At 51.1% G+C, this 22,845-nt stretch overlaps 1 protein-coding gene and 1 non-coding gene across 8 annotated transcripts; both read left to right on the top strand.

The window, feature by feature from the left end:
- The first annotated feature begins 3,402 nt into the window (after window positions 1-3,402).
- Window positions 3,403-22,643, top strand: EIF4G1 (eukaryotic translation initiation factor 4 gamma 1). 7 transcript variants are annotated; one of them, XM_043473522.1, is made up of 33 exons: window positions 3,403-3,553; window positions 4,373-4,429; window positions 4,658-4,751; window positions 5,044-5,130; window positions 6,224-6,400; window positions 6,632-6,731; window positions 7,808-7,920; window positions 8,718-8,810; window positions 9,008-9,074; window positions 9,359-10,180; window positions 10,428-10,516; window positions 10,620-10,806; window positions 10,892-11,025; window positions 11,154-11,312; window positions 11,461-11,646; window positions 11,841-12,038; window positions 12,263-12,409; window positions 12,612-12,848; window positions 13,040-13,144; window positions 13,262-13,421; window positions 13,622-13,722; window positions 14,294-14,396; window positions 14,596-14,698; window positions 14,925-15,157; window positions 15,300-15,418; window positions 15,548-15,720; window positions 16,353-16,478; window positions 16,630-16,711; window positions 18,180-18,278; window positions 18,391-18,525; window positions 18,649-18,730; window positions 18,868-19,008; window positions 22,014-22,643. In XM_043473522.1, the coding sequence occupies exons 3-33, from the start codon at window positions 4,692-4,694 to the stop codon at window positions 22,196-22,198; spliced, it is 4,803 nt and encodes a 1,600-aa protein (XP_043329457.1). In that variant the 5' UTR covers window positions 3,403-3,553; window positions 4,373-4,429; window positions 4,658-4,691; the 3' UTR covers window positions 22,199-22,643. The 7 variants fall into 7 exon arrangements, with proteins under 7 accessions (XP_043329457.1, XP_043329456.1, XP_043329458.1 ...); XM_043473521.1 differs by having other exon boundaries at window positions 11,458-11,646; XM_043473523.1 differs by lacking the exon at window positions 5,044-5,130 and having other exon boundaries at window positions 11,458-11,646.
- LOC122445684 lies at window positions 13,470-13,545 on the top strand. Its single transcript, XR_006270639.1, has one exon. It is a non-coding gene; the product is annotated as a small nucleolar RNA SNORD66 (small nucleolar RNA).
- Window positions 22,644-22,845: the final 202 nt, after the last annotated feature.

Here is a 22,845-nt window from a genome sequence, read left to right as displayed (position 1 = left end):
AGCAGATCAATGGTTATCCATAGATGGGAGTGGAGAGAAAGATGATTATGAAGGAAGAAGACTTGAGAGGGATGGAATTGGTCAGTACCATGATTGTGGTAGTGGTGGTGATCATATATCTGTCAAAATTAATCAAATTGTACTTATTTATTTTTTTGGCCACCAGCTTATGGGATCTTAGTTCCCTGACCAGGGATTGAACCCAGGCCCTCAGCAGTGACAGCACAGAGTCCTAACCACTATACTACCAGGGAATTAATTCCTTGTATATTTAAAATATTTGCAGTTTGTAACATACTTAAAGATTTCAAACATGAAAAAAAATTAGAAAGTGCTTGTAAAATGAAAACATAAAAGGTAATTCTCTTTTCAAGTCAGTGATTGTACTTTAAGAAATTTTCATAATGGCTCTTAACCGTTCACATTTAATGTCATTCAGCAATAAATAAATGGAGACATTCTGCTTTATTTATAGTTTGTGGGTATATAAATAGAGAAAAACAAATCCTATCCTCACAAAACTTACAACAAGAAGAAAACAATTGTGTTAGGTTGTGATAAATTCTATACTGGAGCCTGAGCAAATACTCTGGGATCTCTGAAATAGGGCCTAAGTGCCTGAATAGGTGAGGGAAGATTTTTATCTTTTTGATGTGGACCATTTTTAAAGTTTTTCATTGTTTTCCTAGGGGGTTGAGCTGGGTCTTCTTTGTTGTGTCCGGGCTTTCTGTTTGCAGGGAGTGGGGGTCACTCTTCCTTGTGGTTTGTGGCCTCTCTTATTGCCTAGTGGGGCTCTGGAGTGTTCGGGCTTCAATAGTTGTGGCTCTCAGTTGTGGTTCTCAGTGTGGCTTTAGAGCACAGGCTCAGTCGATGTGGTGCACATGCTTAGTTGCCCCGAGGTGTGTGGAATCTTCCCAGACCAGGAATTGAACCCTGCATTGGCAGACAGATTCTTAACCACTGGGCCACCAGGTGAGTCCTCTTAAGTCTTTACTGAGTTTGTTACAATATTGTTTCTGTTTTTGTGTTTGGGTTTTTTGGCCTCAAGGCATGTGGGATCTTAGTTCACTGACCAGGGATTGAACCCACCCCTACACCCTGCAGTGGAAGGCAAAGTCTTAACCACTGGACTGCCAGGGATATCCAGAGGGGAGATTGTAGAGAAAACATTCTTAAAGAAAGAAGTTTATCCAGAGGAAAAGAGGGCAGGATCCAGCCAAAGGAGTAGCAAAAGCAAGAAGGCAGACAACTACTTGCTTTCAGAAACCATGGATAGTTTGGTTTGGCTAAGTGTTATATACAGTTAGGGGAAACTGTGCTAGGAGCTAGAGACACAGGCTTAGATCAGGTTTAGAAGAGCTTTGTTAAGAAATTGACAGTGTCTCTCAATGGGCACCAATGAATTAGAGCAGGAAAGGGACATTCTCAGCTAACTATCTCAGTAAGAAAGCTCATCATGGAGGCCTGGAGACCAGGCAAGTGAAATGAACTGAATTAGGGCAGTAGAAATGGGGAGGGCAGAAGAATTTTTTTTTTTTTTTCAGAAGAATTTTTAAACACAAAATCAGCAGGACTTGATTCGGATTCAAACACCAATAGGACCTGATGTCTGATGAGATGTAACGTGGACAGGAAGGAATGTAGGATGAAATCCAAATTTCCTGCATGGGCACTAATCACTGAAAAAGAATACATGAGCAAGATACATTTGGTGGCAAAAGGCAGACACTATTCAAGTAGGGAGAGATGTCACATTTCTATCTAGGCATACATAATTTAAGATGCCTGTAGGGTGATTAGGCAGGCTACATACAGTCCATGGGGGTCTCAGAGAGTCAGATACAGCTGAGTGACTAAGCACACAGCAATGTTTTAGGTAGTACCTTGTTCTGATGGGAGTTTAAGATTTAAAAAAAAAATCTTAAAAGTTTATTGAACTTGTTACAATATTGTTTCTGTTTTACGTTTAGTTTTTTTAATTTTTGGAAAATATTTACTGTTTTTTGGATGTTAGTATGAAGAATATTGAGAAGGGATCTATTATTTTTGACTTTTAAAATTAAATTTGTTTTTAATTTAAGGATAATTGCTTTACAGTATTGTGTTGGTTTCTACCAAAAATTATGTTTAGTTTTTTTGGCTGTGAGGTACGAGGGAATCTTCGCTCACCAACCAGGATCCAACCCACACCCCTTGCACTGGAAGGTGAAGTCTTAACCACTGGACCACCAGGGAAGTCCCTGACTGGGGTTTCAGAGTGATTTCTGAGCTAAGAAGGAATTGCCATGTACGCAGTAATTGATTTTTATTTATTAGTTTGCGTAGAAAGAGAAATGAGAAGAGCAGAGAAGGGAGGCAGCCATACACCATAAACTACAGAACTCCAAGAATGTAACAGAGAACATGCTACATGTACATTTTCATTCTCCTTATGGTTCTTCCTGTGTGTCTATTTTTGCTCTTCTCTCTTTGGAGCTTAAGTTACTCTGATACAATGGGGCTAATAATACAATGCATAGTAATACAATACATTTTGTAGGATATTGTGAAGATTAAGTGAAATCACAAAGGTCATCATTGGTGAAACAGTGTTTTCTGAGATTATGTGTGTTTGAATACAAAGAAGGGGGTGGGAAGGAGAGAGAGAAAATAGCTTTAGCTAGGTACTTAAGCACAGTTTTAAGTACTTTCACAAGAACTATCAAACCTCACAGTCCAATAGCGTGAAAGCAGGGTGGGTAAAAGCTCAGAACTGAGCCAGACTGCATTGTTTCAAATATTTTCGTTTTACAGCAAGTATTAAGTAGGTAAGTAGTAGGTACATCACTAGGAGAGTAAGTGGAGAAATTTGGATTAAAATCCAGGCTGACTCTAAGTAGCTGTGGCTTTAGTATGTCCCTTCAGGCGGTTCAGAATTTCTTGGCTGCCAGGGAGAGGTCTTGGGTTTACTTATCCCATCACTATTTGAACTTTCCATGACTGATTTTAGTCCCTCCCTGGGAGTGGCTGATCTTTATAAAAGACAAATCTAACTCCCTACTTAGAATACTTCAATTCTTTTAGCGTAACACCCAGTTTAATAGTTCTTTATCTAATTTACATTATTTTCAAAGACTGCCTAACTTGTATTTTTTTCCGTTTTTGTCCATGGTTTACTTCGGCGGGACTGAATCTTTAATGTCAGTACTCTCAACCCTCAGCCAGCACTTTGCCTCGCACTCAATATGCACTCAATAAATGCTAGCTCAAAGTATGAATGAACCAAAGAATCGCGGAACACAGACGCGGAGCCGGGTCGGCCTGGGAGTTCCAAAGTTCGGGAGGGGACAGGAGGCGGGCAGTGGCTGTCACATGATAAGGCGGGGCAAATCCCATGTGCTCCGCGGCGCCGGGCGCTGCTCCGCCCTCTGCGCCGGTCACGTGGGGGCGCCGGCTGCGCCTGCGGAGAAGCGGTGGCCGCCGAGCGGGATCCGTGCGGGGAGCCGGAAATGGTTGTGGACTACGTCTGTGCGGCTGCGTGGGGCTCGGCCGCGCGGACTGAAGGAGACTGAAGGTAAAGCCGCCATGTCCGGGCCCGACCCGGCCCCCCCACCCCCTCCCCCCGCATCCGCCGCCATCCGGGCCGGGACCGGCTACCCTGCGCCGCCGCCCCAGCGCCCTGGCCCCGCGGCTCAAGCCCGGGCCCCGGCCCGCCAGGGCCCGATCCCCGGCCCACGTGTGCCCGGCCTGGCTCGGCCTGGCTGCCGGGTGGGGGTGGGGGAGCACGGGGCCGGAATATGCGGTTCCCGCAGGCCGGGAGGCGCCGGGTTCCCCGGCCGCTAAGTGCCACCTCGGCCCGACCCGAGGAGGCCCCGCGGGCGCAGGCACCGCGGCTCCCGGCCCGCCGCCCCCTCCCCCCTTTGCGGCCCGGCCGCCGGGAAGTGACACGTTGTTCTTTGGCACTGGCCGGCGCTGCGCAGGGAGGGCGCAGGGGAGGGAGGCGGCGGCGGCGGGCAGGGAGGAGCCCCCGGCCCCGCCCGCCCTCCAGGCCGACCCTCACTTGCTTCAAACCGGCTCTTCTTCAGCCGCCGCCCGCCTGGCCTTTTACGGCCCGACTGCCGCCCTTCCTGGTCTCCACTCCCGGGCGGCGGCAGGCCTCGCCTCTGGCCCCGCGTGGGTGCCTCTGCTACCACCCACGGCAGGCATGCCTCGTGTGCCCCTGGGCCAGGCCCCGAACCCGGTGTCCCCGGGTGGGGGGTGGGGACACCGCGGCCGAAGCTGCTAGCTCCGTTTGTGATCCGGGAGCCTGGTGCCAGCGAGACCTGGAATTTCCGGTCTGGTTGGTCTTGGGCCCCGCGGAGCCAGGTTGATACCCCTCACCTCCCAACCCCAGGCCCTCGGATGCCCAGAACCTGTAGGCCGCACCGTGGATTTGTTCTTAACCGAGGGGGTGAGTGAAGGGCTGTTTGAGCAGATCGGGGTGGGGGGGTGGTTTGGAGGTGGTGAGGGTTTGACAGGGTGTTGGTGGGGACATAAGCTGTATCTTTAATGTTCCTTTACCCCCTTGGCGCCTCCGGGGCTCATTGTGGGACCCAGCCCTTGCTTCAACCCCTCCCCCACTCCATTTGCCTTAAGTTTGTGTCCATTTCCTTTTCTGAGCGCCACTCTTTCCCAACAGGTGCTGGGGGGACCCTGATGTGGCACCAAATGAAATGAACAAAGCTCCACAGCCCACAGGCCCCCCACCTGCCCCATCCCCTGGACTCCCACAGGTAATTAGGGAGGAATTAACAGGGACTGGGGTGGGGGTTGGGGAGACCAGGCAGCCGGGTCAGGAACAGGTTCCAACCTCTGGATTTTCCCACCCCCTTCTCTGTCAGGGCAAAGTGCAGCTTCTTGCTGCCAAATTGAGACAGGGCCCCCAGGCTGTTCCCAGGGGCTGTCATTGGGAGGGTATATGTGGACTGTTGAGGCTCTTGCCACAGATCTGCTCCCCTTCACCAGCTTGAGTTTCTGCACCACCTGGGTTTCCCCTCTTGCTGAAATCTGGTCTCCCCCCTTCAGCCAGCGTTTCCCCCGGGGCAGACAGCACCGGTGGTGTTCAGTACGCCTCAAGCGACACAAATGAACACGCCTTCTCAGCCCCGCCAGGTGAGGGGCTGTGGGGAGGGGAGTAGGGGACCTGGGTGGGAGCCATGTAAAGCTTAGGCCACTTTGGGCCTAGGATGGAAACTCTGGAGGCCCTGTACTTGCCCCAGTTTCCTGACAGTTGCTGTGTGTTCTTTCATGCGGTTCTGCACTTTGCACTGTTGATTACTCACGGTGGCTGGCCCCTCGGGGAGTGTGTTGTTGGTGGGGATGGCATTACTAGGGGTTCTGGTGCCTTGAGAACTGGGGGCAGTGCTTTGGGCCTTGCTGCCAACTCCTTTCCTATTTCCTCCTTTTACTGGAGGTCGCCATTGCTCCATTCCTCATCCCTTCTTTCTCTTTGGACTGTGGGAAGAGAAACATTCCAGCTGGTTCTTACCTTTCTCTATTCCCTAAATTCTTCCTCACTAAATGGGAGCGGATTCTTGTCCTGCCTCCTTCATTTTTCTCCCCCTCATCACCTTGGGGATAATTCTCTTCTTTCCTGTCCCCATGTGCTCTCAGGGAGGATTCAGGTCTCTGCAGGTAATACCCCTTTGCTAATCCTGGACTCTCTCTTGGCCTCACCCTTACCCTCCTCCCTAGTCAGGGGCTAGACACAGGGACTGGGGTTCCTCAGGGTGGGACTTGTTGGCTGTCCAGGTCCTCAGTCTGAGGCTGACCAGTGCATGTTAGGGGCAAAATCTTGCATAGCGCGTATCTGGGAAACTTGCATGTTAGCGGTTAGCTCCTCAGTACCTTAGGATGGTGCAGTGCATGCTGGGGAGTATGCTGCTGAAAAAGGCTTTACTTAGGCATGATGCATCTGGGTATTAGGAAGCCTCTGCTGAAGGATAGCGTGGAGGAGGTGACATGAGTATGCATGGCAGGGAGGGAGTAAATATACCAAGTGCAAAGTGTGTACCTGAGTTTGGAGGGCACACGTGAGTACAAGAGGCCACTTTACCATCAGTTGGTCAAGTGAGTCTTGGCAGTGTTGGTCCCATGCTCCAAAGCCCCCGGTACTTCTCTCCAGACTAGAGACATAGTGGAATGGCCATTTTGCTGTCCACTTCCTCCCCTGCCCAGTGCCAACTGCCTTCCTCCCTCCTCACAGCACTTCTACCCTAGCCGGGCCCAGCCCCCGAGCAGTGCAGCCTCCCGAGTGCAGAGTGCAGCCCCTGCCCGCCCTGGCCCAGCTGCCCATGTCTATCCTGCTGGATCCCAAGTAATGATGATCCCTTCCCAGATCTCCTACCCAGCCTCCCAGGGGGCCTACTACATCCCTGGACAGGTGAGGCTGGAGGCTTGGGTGCTGAAGCCACACAACCTTGTCCCCGCTCCCCCACCTCCCCTACCCTGATCCTCCAGTCCCATCTCTGCTCTAGAGTTGGGACTTTCTTCTGGTCATTGCCCAGAGTTGGCTTGTCCTGTCTTGCCCTGCATTCTCTTTGTAGTCTGATGTGGTATTCGTAGCTCCCTCAACTCCTTCTCTTCCTTCCTTATCCCCCTTCCCCTCCACCAGGGCCGTTCCACATATGTTGTCCCGACACAGCAGTATTCTGTGCAGCCGGGAGCCCCAAGCTTCTACCCAGGTGCAAGCCCTACAGAGTTTGGGACCTACGGTAAGCGGGGTCTGGAGTCAGGGAGAGTGAGTCCCAGGGAGCATTTAAACTTGCCTAATTTCTAGGACCCTTCCCAGGCCTGTCTCTTGCTCTAAAAATGATAAGCAGTAGTCGGGATTGGTGCTTAGTTTGTAACTGGCGTTGGGGGGTGGTGGGGAGAGGATTTTACATTATTGTTGAGAGTTGTAGAGTCCTCCCCATGTCAAGGGATATAGTTCAGGTGCTAGTTTGAGGACCTGTCAGTAAACATTCCCTGACACTTGTTCCATGGTTGGGGGGAGCCCGTGTAACGTGGATTTGGGAGGTTTCTGTAGCTGTTTTTCATTTATATTCTAGGAAAGGATTAGTCTGTTCTTTATGGCAGTGGTTTCCAAAATTTTTTGACCATCAGGAAAAATTTTGAGTATGTACTTCTAATACATGTATGTTTTTGTTTGTTATACGTATGCATAATTTAAACAAATAACACTTAATGTTGCTTGTCAAAAACGAGTGGAGGTTATGGGATGATATTAAAGAATGTATCCCATTTTGGAGACCATTGCTTTAAGGAATTTTCCTCATCCTGGGCCTGGTTCATAATGTTACTTTTTGTTTCCTAGCCCCTTACCAGAGGGCTGGAGACTGGAATTGGACTCAGGTTGAATGGAACAGGGTTGGCAAATCTGTTTTTATCATTCGCAGCCAAAGACCTGATTCTGTTTCAGGTTAAGTAGTTGCTGCTCTCTGAGTACATGTGTGTTTTGCTGGGGGTGGGATGCATCCATGTTACCTTATGGGGTAGAAGAGGAACAGACATAGTAGCTGGTGTGTGGTGGGGAAGGAGTGCCTGCCTACAAGGGGTGTGTGTGTCAGTGTTAGGAATTCTTGTAAACGCAGTTCAGACTGGTTCCCCAGCTTTGACAGACACCTAATTCCCTTGGGGAGGAGGGTGGGGCAGGGTAAGGGGCCGGCTATGGGTGATGAGAGGTTCTCCAGGGGCTGGGAGGCATTTGTGCTCAAGCAGGCAACTGTATGTGGTTGGGCCCTGACCCTGCCACTATTCTTCCTTTCCTTGTCCCCCCGCCTCCCCCAAGCTGGCGCTTACTACCCAGCCCAGGGTGTGCAGCAGTTTCCCACTGGTGTGGCTCCCCCACCTGTTTTGATGAACCAGCCACCCCAGATTGCTCCCAAGAGGGAGCGGAAGACGGTGAGTAGCAGCAAGGGGTTGTAGGACATCTGGGAAAGCAAGGATCAAGGTCAGGCACATTGTGGGTCAGGGAGCAGGAAGTTGAGGGAGATCTTCACCTGAGAGTAGGCAGAGAATGGGGATGTGTGAAATGCTCAGGTTCTTTGTAAGGTACTAAGATTGCAGTATAGAAGAAGCTCACTAGAAGATTGAAGTATCTGGGAGGGAAATTCTTGAGAGACCTGGGTTTTCTGTCCATAACATCTAAGTTTGGTTTTGGGTTTCTGGTGGCTTGCCTTGGAAATGGTTTGTTTTCTGTGTCCCCACCCCCCAGTCCTGGAAGCTCTTGAGGCCTCCGCCTCTGCTCAGTCCTCAAGCCCTGGGCGTGGTGCCCAGAATAGGGTGCCAGGGCTGGGGAAGCCGCTGAGTCACCCTGGCTCCACCCACTGGATCTGGGCCCTGCCCCCAGAGATCAGGCAGACTAGCCACAAGTGAGCCGGTTGGGTGCTCGATGGGGGTCCTGGGCCCCTGGGAGTGCAGCCACTTCTTGGGGACTGGTGGCGCAGGGATAAGGGAGGGAGGGGCATTGTGATGTACGTGCCTGCTCTGTGAGGTCAAGAGTGTCTTGGGGTGGGGGCCAGGGCACAGACTACAAGAGCAGCCGGATGGGTTGACAGTAGAACTTATGGGGTTTCTGGCACCTACCCACCTGCTTCCCAGTGGGGGGTGGTGGGTTGGCCTGGAGTCTTAGGAGTGGGGCAGGGTGGAGAGGTGGGCTGCTCCTGTTTCCCACTTATCCCGTAGCTTTTTTTCCCCAGATCCGAATTCGAGACCCAAACCAAGGAGGGAAGGATATCACAGAGGAGATCATGTCTGGGGCCCGCACTGCCTCCACACCCACCCCTCCCCAGGTACTGTCTGTCCTTTGAGTGATGCCCTGACTGGGATGGCTGTTCTTCCCTGGATTCCCAGGTCCCTTGGTCTTTTTCTTCAACTAAGGGACTTATTTCCCTGCTTTCCTGGATTTCTAGGCAGCTAAAGTAGAAATGGCTGTAGCAGGGTTGTGGGACTCTTCAGGGCAAACTTGGTAACCCTTTGTGTCCTGCAGACGGGAGGCGGTCTGGAGCCTCAGGCTAATGGGGAGACACCCCAGGTTGCTGTCGTCGTCCGGCCAGGTAAGTAAGCAGGTGGTGCATGGATCTTACAGAGAAAAGGAGTGTGGCCGTTTAAAATGCCAAGAAAGTAGAGTGACTTGAACTGGATGTCAGAGAAGAATGACTTAGGTTTCAAGTAGTAGAATTTAAGGGCAGATTGGATTTTGAGTGAGAATGAAAAAGACCTGGGTGGGAGAAGACTGTGTGTAGGAGGGGCTATTAGGTGGGGAATGCTTGGCTGGGAGGAGGAACAACAATCACAGGGAAGGACTTGCCTCTAATTACCTGTTCTTCCTATGGTGCAGATGACCGGTCGCAGGGAGCAATCATTGGGGAGCGGCCAGGGTTACCTGGCCCAGAGCACAGCCCTTCAGAATCCCAGCCTTCATCACCTTCTCCAACCCCATCACCGCCCCCAGTCTTGGAACCGGGATCTGAGCCTAATCTCACAGTCCTGTCTGTTACTGGGGACACGATGACAACGGGGATGATACAGACGTCTGTAGAAGAATCAACCCCCACGCCCCCTGAAACTGGGGAGCCATATTGCCTCTCTCCAGAACCCACTCCCCTCGCTGAACCCATATTGGAAGTAGAAGTGACGCTGAGCAAACCAGTTCCAGAGTCTGAGTTCTCTTCCAGTCCTCTCCAGGTTCCCAGCCCCCTGGCATCTCACAAGGTGGAAATTCTTCCTGAGCCTAATGGCACAGTCCCATCTGAGAATTTGGAACCAGAGGTGGAGTCAAGCCCAGAGCTTGCCCCTCTCCCTCCTCCAGCTTGTCCCTCTGAATCCCCCATGCCTGTTGCTCCAACTGCCCAACCTGAGGAATTGCTCAACGGAGCCCCTTCACCACCAACTATGGACATAAACCCAGCCAGTGAACCAGAGGAACAGGCCAAGGAGGCTACAGTGTCGGTGACTCCCCCCACTGTCCTTTCTGCTACCCCAGCTCTGGCTCCTCCAGTGGCTTCCCCTGCTCAGGAGGAGGACATGGAGGAGGAGGAAGAAGAGGAAGAGGAAGGAGAAGCTGAGGGTGAGAAGGGAGGAGAGGAACCTCTCCCCCCAGAGAGCACCCCTGTCCCAGCCCACCTGTCCCAGGATTTGGAGGTGGCAGTAGCCACCCAAGGTAAGGTGCTGCTGGATGGTGGAGGTGGGGCAGGCTGGGTGTGGTTTTTTCCTTTGTTGATGGATGACCTCTTGGGCCATTGTGTCTGGGTCATAGAAGCCCTGTAATGGAACTCTCAAGGGCTAGATTGAGGAATTATAAGTTGAGAGAGGATGTGATGAAAAAAGGGAATATTGTACAGTGGCTTTTTATTTTCCCAGAGGTTGGGGTACTCCTTAAGTTATTCTCACTCCTCCCCCCCAAATAGTGGCAGTGTCTGTGCCAAAGAGGAGACGGAAAATTAAGGAGCTAAATAAGAAGGAGGCTGTAGGAGACCTTCTAGATGCCTTCAAGGAGGTAAGGGAGCAGAGGGAGAGGAGAATGCGGAGGGAGAAGGGCAGAGTTTGGGTGTGGAACAGTGGTGACAGTGCAGCCAAGATGAAATGTCTGATGGTTCCAGGCGAACCCAGGGGTACCAGAGGTGGAAAATCAGCCACCTGTAGGCAACAATCCCAGTCCAGAGCCTGAGGGCAGCAGTGTGCCCCTGCGGTCTGAGGAAGGAGAGGAGACCTGGGACTCAAAGGAAGACAAGATTCAAAATGCAGAGAATATCCAGCCAGGGGAACAGAAGTATGAATATAAGTCAGGTATGTGGAAAGAACGGGTGAGAAAGTATGCTTGTCAGGATCCAGGAGAGAGCAGTGTGATTGCTTCATCCTGTTTTCCATGCAGATCAGTGGAAGCCTCTAAACCTTGAGGAGAAAAAGCGTTACGACCGAGAGTTCCTGCTTGGCTTTCAGTTCATCTTTGCTAGTATGCAGAAGCCTGAGGGATTGCCCCACATCAGTGACGTGGTGTTGGATAAGGTTGGTAGACCTGAGGGAGAGAGTAAGTTTATGCTGGTTGGATGGCTAAAGAGGAGCCAGAGGTCCTGAAAGAGTGGTCAGTAGCTAGCCCTGTCCTGTTTCTGATACCTTCTCTGTCTCTTTCACAGGCCAATAAAACACCATTGCGACCGCTGGACCCCTCTAGACTTCAGGGCATAAATTGTGGCCCAGACTTCACTCCGTCCTTTGCCAACCTTGGCCGACCAGCCCTTAGCAACCGTGGGCCCCCAAGGGGTGGGCCAGGTGGGGAGCTGCCCCGAGGGCCGGTGAGTGGGACTGACAAGGGGTGTGTTGGGGGAGTTTGTCCCTGTATCTCATTGAGGGGTGGGGAGAAGTCTGCCCTGGAGATGTGAGCGATGGTGGTTGTTGTGCTGACTGGTTCCCTGTCTTCTGTCCCTGCTCCTTGCTTAGCAGGCTGGCCTGGGACCCCGGCGATCTCAGCAGGGCCCCCGAAAGGAACCACGGAAGATCATTGCCACAGTGTCAATGACCGAAGATATAAAACTGAATAAAGCAGAAAAGGCCTGGAAACCCAGTAGCAAGCGGACGGCGGCTGATAAGGACCGAGGGGAAGAGGATGCTGATGGCAGCAAAACCCAGGTACCTGAAAGTTGTGCCTTGGTCTCCAATCCTTCTCCTGAAGGTCTACCCTCTGAGCCATCCTTGACCTCTTTGCTCCTGGCCATTCTCATCACTAGCATCTATCCGAGTCCCCACGACCCTCTCCACCCCTCTCAGCAGCCCCTGAACATGTCACTGGATTCTATGCCTTCTCTGTTCCCTCTCTCCTCCAGGACCTGTTCCGCAGGGTGCGCTCCATCTTGAATAAACTGACACCCCAGATGTTCCAGCAGCTGATGAAGCAGGTGACACAGCTAGCCATTGATACCGAGGAACGTCTCAAAGGAGTCATTGACCTCATCTTCGAGAAGGCCATCTCAGAACCCAACTTCTCCGTGGCCTATGCCAACATGTGCCGCTGCCTCATGGCGGTTAGTTTCCACCGTTCTCTAAGCTTTGTGGTCTAGTTCTCACTTCTCGTCCTAAGCCTCTGAGTCCAGCTTCTTGGTTCTTCCATCCTGTGCTGGTGGTGGCAGCCAGAATGAGGCAGAGCCGGGTCAGAGGTCCTCAGGGGTCATGTAGTTGAAGACTTTTGGAGGGTTTTCCTTGCCCTGCCCTCGACTGGTCTGAATGTGATGTTCTCTTTGACGTACAGCTGAAAGTGCCCACTACAGAAAAGCCAACAGTGACTGTGAACTTCCGAAAATTGTTGTTAAATCGATGTCAGAAGGAGTTTGAAAAAGACAAAGATGATGATGAGGTTTTTGAGAAGAAGCAAAAAGAGATGGATGAAGCTGCTACGGTGAGAGAAATTCCACTCCCGATTCTGCCACTGCACCCGGTTGCTCCTCAGCTGCACAAGTGGGAGTGGGGATAGTGGTGTTTGGGGGCAGTTCTCTGCCTTAGAATGTGAGTGCTTGGTGCTAGCTGCCAGGTAGTGGAGGGAAGGTTTTAACTGAGTGGCTGGTGTCCTTTTGATGTGACCCCTGTCCTGTGACCGGCAGGCAGAGGAACGGGGACGCCTGAAAGAGGAGCTGGAAGAGGCTCGAGACATAGCCCGGCGGCGCTCATTAGGGAATATCAAGTTTATCGGGGAGCTGTTCAAACTGAAGATGTTAACAGAGGCAATCATGCATGACTGTGTGGTTAAACTACTTAAGAACCATGATGAAGAGTCCCTTGAATGCCTTTGCCGTCTGCTCACCACCATTGGCAAAGACCTGGACTTTGAAAAGGCCAAGGTAGGGGTCCTGGGGTATGGGAAAGGCCAGGCTAAAGCACACAGGGTCTGCCGTACACTGACCAACACCTTTCCCGGCTGTTGTGTTGGTGTGGCACTGTGTGCCCCTGAGCTGCAGTGGTAGGGCTGAAAGCCTGAGGAGGGGCAGGATCTGAAGCTGCAGATGACCTTGATCCCTTTGCTTCTTGCCAGCCCCGGATGGATCAGTATTTCAACCAGATGGAAAAAATTATTAAGGAAAAGAAGACTTCATCCCGGATCCGCTTTATGCTGCAGGATGTGCTGGATCTGCGAAAGGTATGTGTTCCCTCTTTCCCACTGTCAGCCTGCTGCCTCTGACCCCACAGCCCCCACTTCCTGACGCTGGTCTGGTCCTCTCTGATGTAATTACCCTGTGACTGGCCTATCCCACAGAGCAACTGGGTGCCACGCCGAGGGGACCAGGGTCCCAAGACAATTGACCAAATCCACAAGGAAGCTGAGATGGAGGAGCATCGGGAGCACATAAAAGTGCAGCAGCTAATGGCCAAGGGCAGCGACAAGCGTCGGGGTGGCCCTCCAGGCCCACCCATCAGTGAGTTGGAGGCTGGGACTGAGGAGGGACGGTGTGAGGCGTTGTGCTTTCCAATGATGACTTCTTCTTAGCGCCACGTGTCTGGGCCACTGAGACCCCGTGATGGAACTGAGGATCTGAGGAAGGGAGGCTGGTGGCAGCTCTCCGGAGCGGGGTTGCTGGGACTTGCTCATCATTCCAGTGTGCTTTGCTTGTCCCAGGCCGTGGCCTTCCACTTGTGGATGATGGTGGCTGGAACACAGTACCCATCAGCAAGGGCAGCCGCCCTATTGACACTTCTCGACTCACTAAGATCACGAAGGTAGGGGTGTATATGTTGAAAGGGGTGATGGGAGAATAAAAGATTGGTCAGACAGGCCTTAAGCGTAGGCTTGGGTCTTAGTCCCCTTGCTTTCTGAAGTTGGGAATTTTCCCAGCTTGAATTTTCACCCTTAGACCAACTAGTTAGATTTCTGGGCAGAACTGCCATCTCTAGGGAGTGAATTTGCATTGATCTGAACCAGTGATCAGCACCCTGATATGCATACCAAATCCAGCCATTCTGTGCCTCTGTATACCCACAAGCTACAAATGAGAGTTTTCTACATTTTTTTAATGTTTGGAGAGAAAAAGTGATACTTTGTGACAAGAAATTTTATAAAATGTAAATTTCAGTGTCTATAAGGTTTTGGCACAGAACCACAGTCCTGCCTTGTGAGGGCTGTCTGTGACTGCTCCTGTGCTACAGTGGCAGTCGACTAGTTGAAACTGTGTGGTCTGTAAAGCCTGAAACTTTTACTGGTCTAGGCTGCTTGTGGCTCTGTGTGGTGGGGGCTGGCTGGGGGCTTTGGCTGGATCAGACCCATGACTCTCCACTCCCTTTGCTTCCTCAGCCTGGCTCCATCGATTCTAATAACCAGCTGTTTGCACCTGGAGGTCGATTGAGCTGGGGCAAGGGTAGCAGTGGAGGCTCTGGAGCCAAGCCTTCCGATGCAGGTATGGAGGCCACTGTTGCTGTCAAGAGCTGGGTGGTTTTTCCGCTCTCTTGAGGGCAGAGCCTTGTCTGTATGGGAGGCTTTCACTGCAGAGTGGTTAGATCATACAGGTGGTGTGTACTTGGGACTAGGGATTGAACTCTACCTTAGTGCCAGAACTAGGACCAGGTGTCTTTAATCTGAGTTTTCTGCTTCTCCAGCATCAGAAGCTGCTCGTCCAGCCACTAGTACCTTGAATCGCTTCTCAGCCCTTCAACAAGCAGTACCAACAGAAAGCACAGATAACAGACGAGTGGTGCAGAGGTGAGGTTTCCTCGATGTGTCTGTTCATCACACTGAGTTCTCATTGGGTTTTGGCTGCTAACACAGGGATTCTTAACACCTGTAATGCTCAGAGCTCCTGACTGAGTTGGGGTGTATTCCTGCTGCCAAGAACAAGGCCAGACAGTTACTCAGCATGTTTGATAGTTAAAACAGGAGTGCACCTGGGCAGTACAGGTGAGAGACGATCTGCCTGTCTGTCTTCCAGGAGTAGCTTGAGCCGGGAACGAGGTGAGAAAGCTGGGGACCGGGGAGACCGCCTAGAGCGGAGTGAACGGGGAGGTGACCGTGGTGACCGGCTTGATCGCGCGCGAACACCCGCCACCAAGCGGAGCTTCAGCAAGGAAGTGGAGGAACGGAGTAGAGAGCGGCCCTCTCAGCCTGATGGACTGCGCAAGGCAGCTAGCCTCACGGAGGATCGGGACCGCGGGCGGGAAGCTGGTAAGGGGCCGGGGGAAGGGAAGAGAAGAGTGTGGGCTGGTTTGGGACCAACCAGTCCCCAGACAATGTCTTCAGGGCTCCAGACCCTGTTTGCTAGGAAGACTGGAACTGATGAATCTGTGATATGTTTTTCTCCACTCAGTGAAGCGAGAAGCTGCCCTCCCTCCGGTGGGTCCCCCGAAGGCTGCGCTCTCTGAAGAGGAGCTGGAGAAGAAATCTAGGGCCATCATTGAGGAGTACCTCCATCTCAATGACATGAAGGCAAGCCATAGGAGTGGTCTGAGTGAGGGATGGCAGGGTGCGTGGGAAGGGGCCTGTGCTGACAGGCAGGGGTAGAGGGTCTGAGCTACACAGTGACTGGTCTCCCTTCTCTGCTCTGCGTCCCTCCAGGAGGCAGTGCAGTGCGTGCAGGAGCTGGCCTCGCCCTCACTGCTCTTCATCTTTGTGCGGCACGGCATCGAGTCCACACTGGAGCGCAGCGCCATTGCTCGGGAGCACATGGGGCGGCTGCTGCACCAGCTGCTCTGTGCCGGGCACCTCTCCACTGCTCAGTACTACCAAGGGTATGACTGACTTCTGTAGGCCTCCCATTCTTACCTTCCCATACCTTTCTCTCCTTTGTAGGACCCTTGAATAAGAGTTTAGGCCCCTCAGCCATTCTGGTCAACATAATTTTTGGCATGGTTGGGGGTGAGCTGTCTAAGGAGCAGAAGGTGGCCTTAGTGTGAGATAGGGCTTCCCTGATGGTTCAGTTGGTAAAGAATCCACCTGCAGTGCAGGAGACCCCAGTTCGATTCCTGGGTCGGGAGGATCTGTTGGAGAAAGGGATAGGCTACCCACGACAGTATTCTTGGGTTTGCCTTGTGGCTCAACTGGTAAAGAATCTGCCTGCAAGGCAGGAGACCTGGGTTCGATCCCTGAGTTGGGATGATCCCCTGGAGAAGGGAAAGGCTACCCACTCCAGTATTCTGCCCTGGAGAATTCCATGGACTGTACAGGCCATGGGGTTGCAAAGAGTCGGACACGCCTGAGCAGCTTTCACTTAGTGTGAGGTAATTGCCCCATGTTTAGGAAATGTTCCTGAGGAGGGCCCTGCAGTTGATCCCTTTAGCTATGCCTTTGTTGCCTCAGAAGGAGGGCAACAAAGGAGTGCAGGCTTGTCTTAGAAGGTCCTGACTTTGAATTCCCTATGCAGGCTATATGAAATTCTAGAGTTGGCTGAAGACATGGAAATTGACATTCCTCATGTGTGGCTCTACCTAGCAGAATTGATAACGCCCATTCTGCAGGAAGGTGGGGTGCCCATGGGGGAGCTGTTCAGGTAAGCCCCCTCTGGTGGAATTCAGGGGAGGTAAAGGTAGGAAGGAGAGAGAAAGGAGGTGTGGGTCAGAGCCCTGGATTTAGGAACCGATGGGCTAGTATGTTGAGAGTGTGTGGGAGGCTAATTTAACAACTGAATGTTTATCTTACAGGGAAATAACAAAACCTCTGAGACCCCTGGGCAAGGCTGCTTCCCTGTTGCTAGAGATCCTGGGGCTCCTGTGCAAAAGCATGGTGAGTGAGCCTTTCAGAGGTGGTTTGTTTAGGACGTCTCTTCCACCATGTGGTTTGGGGTGCTGGTGGTGACCCTGAAGCCTCGTGGTCCTTTGGCGGGATGGTGGTGCTGGGTGGGTACCCGGGAGGGAAAATGTTGAGGCTGGTACTCTTGCTCAGACCAGTTCCTATAGTAGGTTCTGGCCAAGGCTGGAGGAGAATGAGAATCTAAGGCCCTCTGGAGAAGGAAATGGCCATCCACTCCAGTATTCTTAACTGGAAAATCCCATGGACAGAGGAGCCTGGCAGCTACAGTATGGGGTGGCAAAGAGTTGGACAGGACTGAGCAACTGAGCACAAGGTCCTAGGCCTTTGATTGATTAGTTGATTCATTCAGCTAGCATCTTTTAGAACGTTGACCACATACTGGGCAAAGTACTGTGAAATTGCAAAGGGATGTCTGTTTGGTAATGTTCACGACAGAAACTGCTTTATTAAAGTTAACTTTGACTAGCAAATACAAAGGTGAAATGACTGAACGGGCAAGTTGTGTGGTGATGAGAAGTCGGGAAATAAACAGTTTTAAGAGAGTGCAGCTCTGGAACATGGAGGAGTGAGTTTTTGAATCAGAGAGAAATTGTCCTTTCATATTTTTTTAGGTAAAAATGTGTACCAGATAGTTTCTAAGAAGTATAAAATAATAATTCAAAGAAAAATTGATCTAGTAGTATTTCATTGACTCCAAGGTGCCTTGGATTTTGTGACATTTATGCACTGCTAAGAAAGAAAAAACTTACGGTCTTATTTTAAAACTGTGGTATGTCACCTGTGAGACAGCTTGATTTTAATGGTGTTAAGATGGACATTTTTAAAGTCCATGAAGTACTTTTGTCAAGGGTTGATGACATCATCCTGAATATGTTGTTGTAAAACTGTGATGGCTTCAGAATCTCTTGCCCCTTAGAGAAAATGAACTGAGACTGCCGTTTACTGATTTGCGTTGGGGTTATATCTTCTAAATTTTTCTGGACTTGGGAGCTGAATACTTGTTAGAAGTTGTTCTCTCCCATAAGCATTTGTTACTTGCAATAATGAAAAACTAAGCTATTTTGGAAAGAGAAGTGTAGATGAGTGTGGAAGGCTTGGGTGAGGTATTTCGATTTGGTTGTTTACCTTTTGTGGTCCAGTAATTCTTTGAGAGTCCTGTGACAACTAGTTGACATTTTCCTAGAGGCTCTCAGGCCATTTCCTGAGCCTCATAGCACTGTGGTAGGTAACTTCTCATGACTTTGGATGGTTATTTGACTGATGTCTGTGCTTGGTACTAGACTGTAGCCATGGACACACTGTTCCCATTCAGTATGTTAGCATCCTGAGCTGCTTGCAGGTGTCTGGTGAGATTACAGTATGCATTTGTTAGATGATATTTGTGAAGTTGTTAGACTCTTGGAGAGAACGAGAGTTTCTGAGTTGGTCTAATGTTTTCCAGGGTCCTAAAAAGGTGGGGACGCTGTGGCGAGAGGCTGGACTCACCTGGAAGGAATTTCTACCTGAAGGCCAGGATGTCAGTGCCTTTGTCACTGCGCAGGTTTGTGAGTGGACTTGGGTGGACTCTAGCACTTGGGGCCGGCCAGTCCTCTTCTCTTGTGTTATCTCATGTGATGCTTTTACCTCCCAACTGTGGGCCTTTCTGCTTGCAGAAGGTGGAGTATACCCTGGGAGAGGAGTCAGAAACCCCGGGCCAGAGGTTGTTCTCCTTCGAGGAGCTGCGCAGGCAGCTAGAGAAGCTGCTGCAGGAGGGCAGCAGTAACCAGCGGGTGTTTGACTGGATAGAGGTATGTTTCTCCTTGAGACTGGCGTGGAGAGAGAAGGTGGTGCTTGATGGGGGCAACAAGAATGGAGCCTTCCAGGCATAATTTAGAACTTTTGAGCCATTTGTTTCTCTTTCTCCTGCACAGGCCAACCTGAATGAGCAGCAGGTGACATCCAACACATTAGTTCGAGCCCTCATGACAACAGTCTGCTATTCTGCAATTATCTGTAAGAGGAGCCAGGGAGTTGGTGGGGCAAGGGTGGGCCCAGCAGATATGGAGGGAGGGAGGTTTTGGTCTTTACCTCTAGTTCTGAACCAGGCTGAGGGTGCGTTATTCTACTTACCCCTGTCTTTCTCCCTGTAGTTGAGTCTTCTCTCCGAGTGGATGTTGCAGTGCTGAAAGCACGAGCGAAACTGCTACAGAAATACCTAAGTGACGAGCAGAAGGAGCTGCAGGCGCTCTATGCCCTCCAGGCCCTTGTAGTGACCTTAGACCAGCCCCCTAGTAAGAGCCAGGCCACGGGGATGGTGGGGGTGGGTGGGCTGGAGGAACTACCAGATTGTAGGGGGACAGTGGTGGAGAGGGTCTCAACCCAAGAAAAGTGGGTGGTCCCTGGAGAGCAAAATATTTTCATGGTTGAGTCCTTTTCTCTCCAACACTGTTTCCTTACCAAGTGGAAAGCGTTAGACTTGGCCTTGAAGGTTAACCGACTGCCTGTTTTGTGCTTCCCCAATGGCTCACTGGGTAAAGAATTTGCCTAGCATTGCAGGAGACATGGGTTCGATCCCTGGGTGGGGAAGATCCCCTGGAGGAGGAAATGGCAACCCACTCCGGTATTCTTGCTGGGATAATCCTATGGCCAGAGGAGTCTGGCGGGCTACAGTATGTGGTGTCACAAAGAGACACGACTGAGTGACTAAGCATGTACTCCTACCACGCACTGCGTGCCAGGGCATTGGGGTTGGGATATTAACAGTGATTAAGTCAAACATAGTTCCCACATGAGCATGGAGTTGGGTAAGTGTTGGAAGAAGGGTCCTGCAGGATACTCTGGGAGAATTTACCTAGTCAGAGGGAATGAGTGGGAATTGACACATGGGGACTTCAATGACAAAGGGGAAGGGGAGACTTCTATGAACTGTATCTGTAAAGGGAGGCCCTGAGGGTGAAAACATACAAGGTAAAAACTTACAGGAAGGCCAGTGTGGAAGAGCACAGCAGCCAGTTGTATGTGAGGCAAGTGGGGTGGAGAGATGGATGTGGCCAGATCATGCAGGACTCTCTAAACCATGGGATGAATTTTGGGCTTTAGCCAAAGGACAGGAAAATTGGCCTTTGTGGAATTTCAAGCAGGGATTTTAAAAATTCTTTTTTAGTGTTTAGATCATCCTGGCCATTAGTGGGAAGAGTGATTTGGAGTGGGGTGAATGTGGCTAGATTGGCCGATCGGGGCATGTTGGTAGTGGCTCGGCCTCTCTGGTGGAAATGAGGATGGGAGAGGGTGGGCAGATTGAAGACACACTGGCCTGGGGATAGGGTGATGAGATTGGAAGTCATATATGACTCCTAGGATGGTTTTAGCAGGTGAAATGATAGTGGGGATGTCATTTACTGGGCAGTAGGGACCACTGGCAGAGAAGGCAATGGCACCCCACTCCAGTACTCTTGCCTGGAAAATCCCAAGGATGGAGGAGCCTGGTGGGCTGCAGTCCATGGGGTCGCTAAGAGTCAGATGACTGAACGACTTCACTTTCACTTTTCACTTTCATGCATTGAAGGAGGAAATGGCAACCCACTCCAGTGTTCTTACCTGGAGAATCCCAGGGGCTGGGGAGCCTGGTGGGCTGCCGTCTATGGGGTCGCACAGAGTCGGACACGACTGAAGCAACTTAGCAGCAGCAGCAGGGACCACTGGATCAAGTTGAGTTTGGTCATACTGAGTTTGGTCCTGGTGGGGATGATCAGAGATGTCAGTTGGGTAGGTAGGCAGCTAGCTGGGTATCTGATTTGGAGAGGAAGAGGTCAGGACTGAAGGCCCATTTCTTGAGGCACAGGACATACTAGGAGAAGGAAATGGTCTATAATGCTAGATGCTGCTTGAACAGATCTGAAAATTAGGGCCTCTGGTATGTGAAAACATGGAGGCTACCCTGGCAGAAACAGTATTTGGTAAAGCAGGGGGCAGGAGCTGGATTGAAAAGGACAGGGTAATACTCCCCCGAATCAGGAAGAAAACAGCAAGTGCAGACAAAAATTAAAAAAAAAAAAACAACTTCTATTATTTGATTTGGCTGAGCCAAGTCTTAGTTGTAGCTTGTGGGATCTAGTTCCCTGGCCAAGGATTGAACCCAGGCAGTCTTAGCCTTTGGACCACCAGGGAAGTCCCTAGAAGAAATGTTTGAATTCAACTAATCTCTTGTCAAAAGACAAATCTTTTGTCTGGCTGTGAAGAGATAGTAGTTGTTAAAACGAGGCTTTTAGTGTTTAGGTGGGAGAAGCGTGGGCTTATAAATATGGGGCAGAGTGGTGGATAATTGTGTAGAGTCACTGGGATAGGTATGCATGGGGTTTGGAAAACAAGTTTGGGATAAGTGATCTGTTGCTGTCATTGCTGAGGGATAGGGGTTGGAGGCTGTCCATAGCCTCAGTTGTGGATTTGAGGGGGTGTGCCTGAGGAACATCCTGGCTTGCAGTTTCTCTTAGATGGCTCAGTCAGTGTTTCACTGAGGCCTGGACTCTAGATTCTATGCTGTATTCAAAAGAAATGTAATCAACTTCTCAACCTCCTTTTGCTTTTAAATGTACTGTTTTCTTTGGAAAGACTGGCAGTGCATGTGGTGAATGGAGTAGATTATGTTCAGGGTTGTACAAGTGCTTTGGAAGAATGATGGAAAGCTAGAGGGGAGGGAGAAGCAGAGCAGAGAGGGTGCTTGAGTTGAGCCTAAAGGAATTCACTAGGAAGGTGATAAAAGGTGACAAGAGGAGCAATGTTCCTGGCAAAAGATACATCACACATAGAAGTGTCAAGGCCAGAGAAGGGGTGGATATATGTTCAGGAGATGTGTGAAAAGTAAGAGAAAATTGGGGTCAAGTTTGTCAGAATCTGTAAAATGGGGCCAGGGGCGGCTCAGTGAATGTTCCAGGTTATACCCTTGACTTTTATGGGAGATACGTCTCAGCCTTTTGTGATTCCTCAAATTCAGGAGTACCAATTCTGCAGTTTTCCCCATTAAGTAAATATATCATGAGTGAAGTTTGAAGCTGCTGAGGTGAGGCTGGGCGGGTTTGTACATTTTGGCCAAGTGACTCATTCTCGCAAACCAGTGTCTTAGATCATGAGATTAGCGTGGTGTCAGAGACCTAGTCACTCTGGAATGGCCAGACACAAATGTCAGCATGCTGGGTCAGGGCCTTGTTTCAGCAGTGGAGCGTAGGGGTGGGATTCCTGGGCAGTGGGATGGGGTGCTTGTGGACAGCACACGTCTAACTGCTGTTCTGCCTGCTTGCAGACCTGCTTGGGATGTTCTTCGACGCGCTATATGACGAGGACGTGGTGAAGGAGGACGCCTTCTATAGCTGGGAGAGTAGCAAGGACCCTGCTGAGCAGCAGGGCAAGGGCGTGGCCCTAAAATCTGTCACGACTTTTTTCAAGTGGCTTCGTGAGGCGGAGGAGGAGGAGTCTGACCACAACTGAGGGCGGGTGGGGCCGGGTTCTTGGAGCCCCATGGACACTCGGATGGCCAAGCCAGCCGCCTGGACTGCAAGGGAGGGGGGCGGCAGCAGCGGCGGCGGTGGCAGTGGGTGCCTGTAGTGCGATATTGTCTGAGCAAATAAAGTGGCTGAAGAGGCAGGATGGCTTGGGGCTGCCTGGGGCCCCCCTCCAGATGCTGCCAGGTGTCCCTCTCCTCCCTCTGGGGCACAGAGATATATTATATATAAAGTCTTGAAATTTGGTGTGTCTTGGGGGGGGGCACCACCGCCTGCCCCTTGGGTCCTTTTTTATTTTCTGAAAATCACTCTTGGGACTGCCGTCCTCGCTGCTGGGGGCATATGCCCCAGCCCCTGCACCACCCCTGCTGCCTGAGCAGGGGGAAGGGGGGGCACGGTGCCTGTAATTATTAAACATGAATTCAATTACGCTCACTGCCTCTCTGCTTTATGGCCTGCTCCCTCTGGAGAAGGGGTCTGGATAGGTGGGCAGCCTCCTTTCCAGAGCTGGCACTGTAGCACACTGTTCCCTGTAACTGGGCACCCCTCTTTGCTCTTCCCCTGTCTGATCTGGAGGGTTAGGGAGTCTGCTGGATGGTTGGCCCTCAAAAATTGACATGGTGGGGCTCCCTG

The sequence above is a fragment of the Cervus canadensis genome, chromosome 7 (genome assembly GCF_019320065.1).
Source record: "Cervus canadensis isolate Bull #8, Minnesota chromosome 7, ASM1932006v1, whole genome shotgun sequence".
Taxonomy (NCBI): domain Eukaryota; kingdom Metazoa; phylum Chordata; class Mammalia; order Artiodactyla; family Cervidae; genus Cervus; species Cervus canadensis.
The sequence above is the reverse complement of the archived record's forward strand: the minus strand, read 5'-3'. Positions and strand labels throughout refer to the sequence as shown.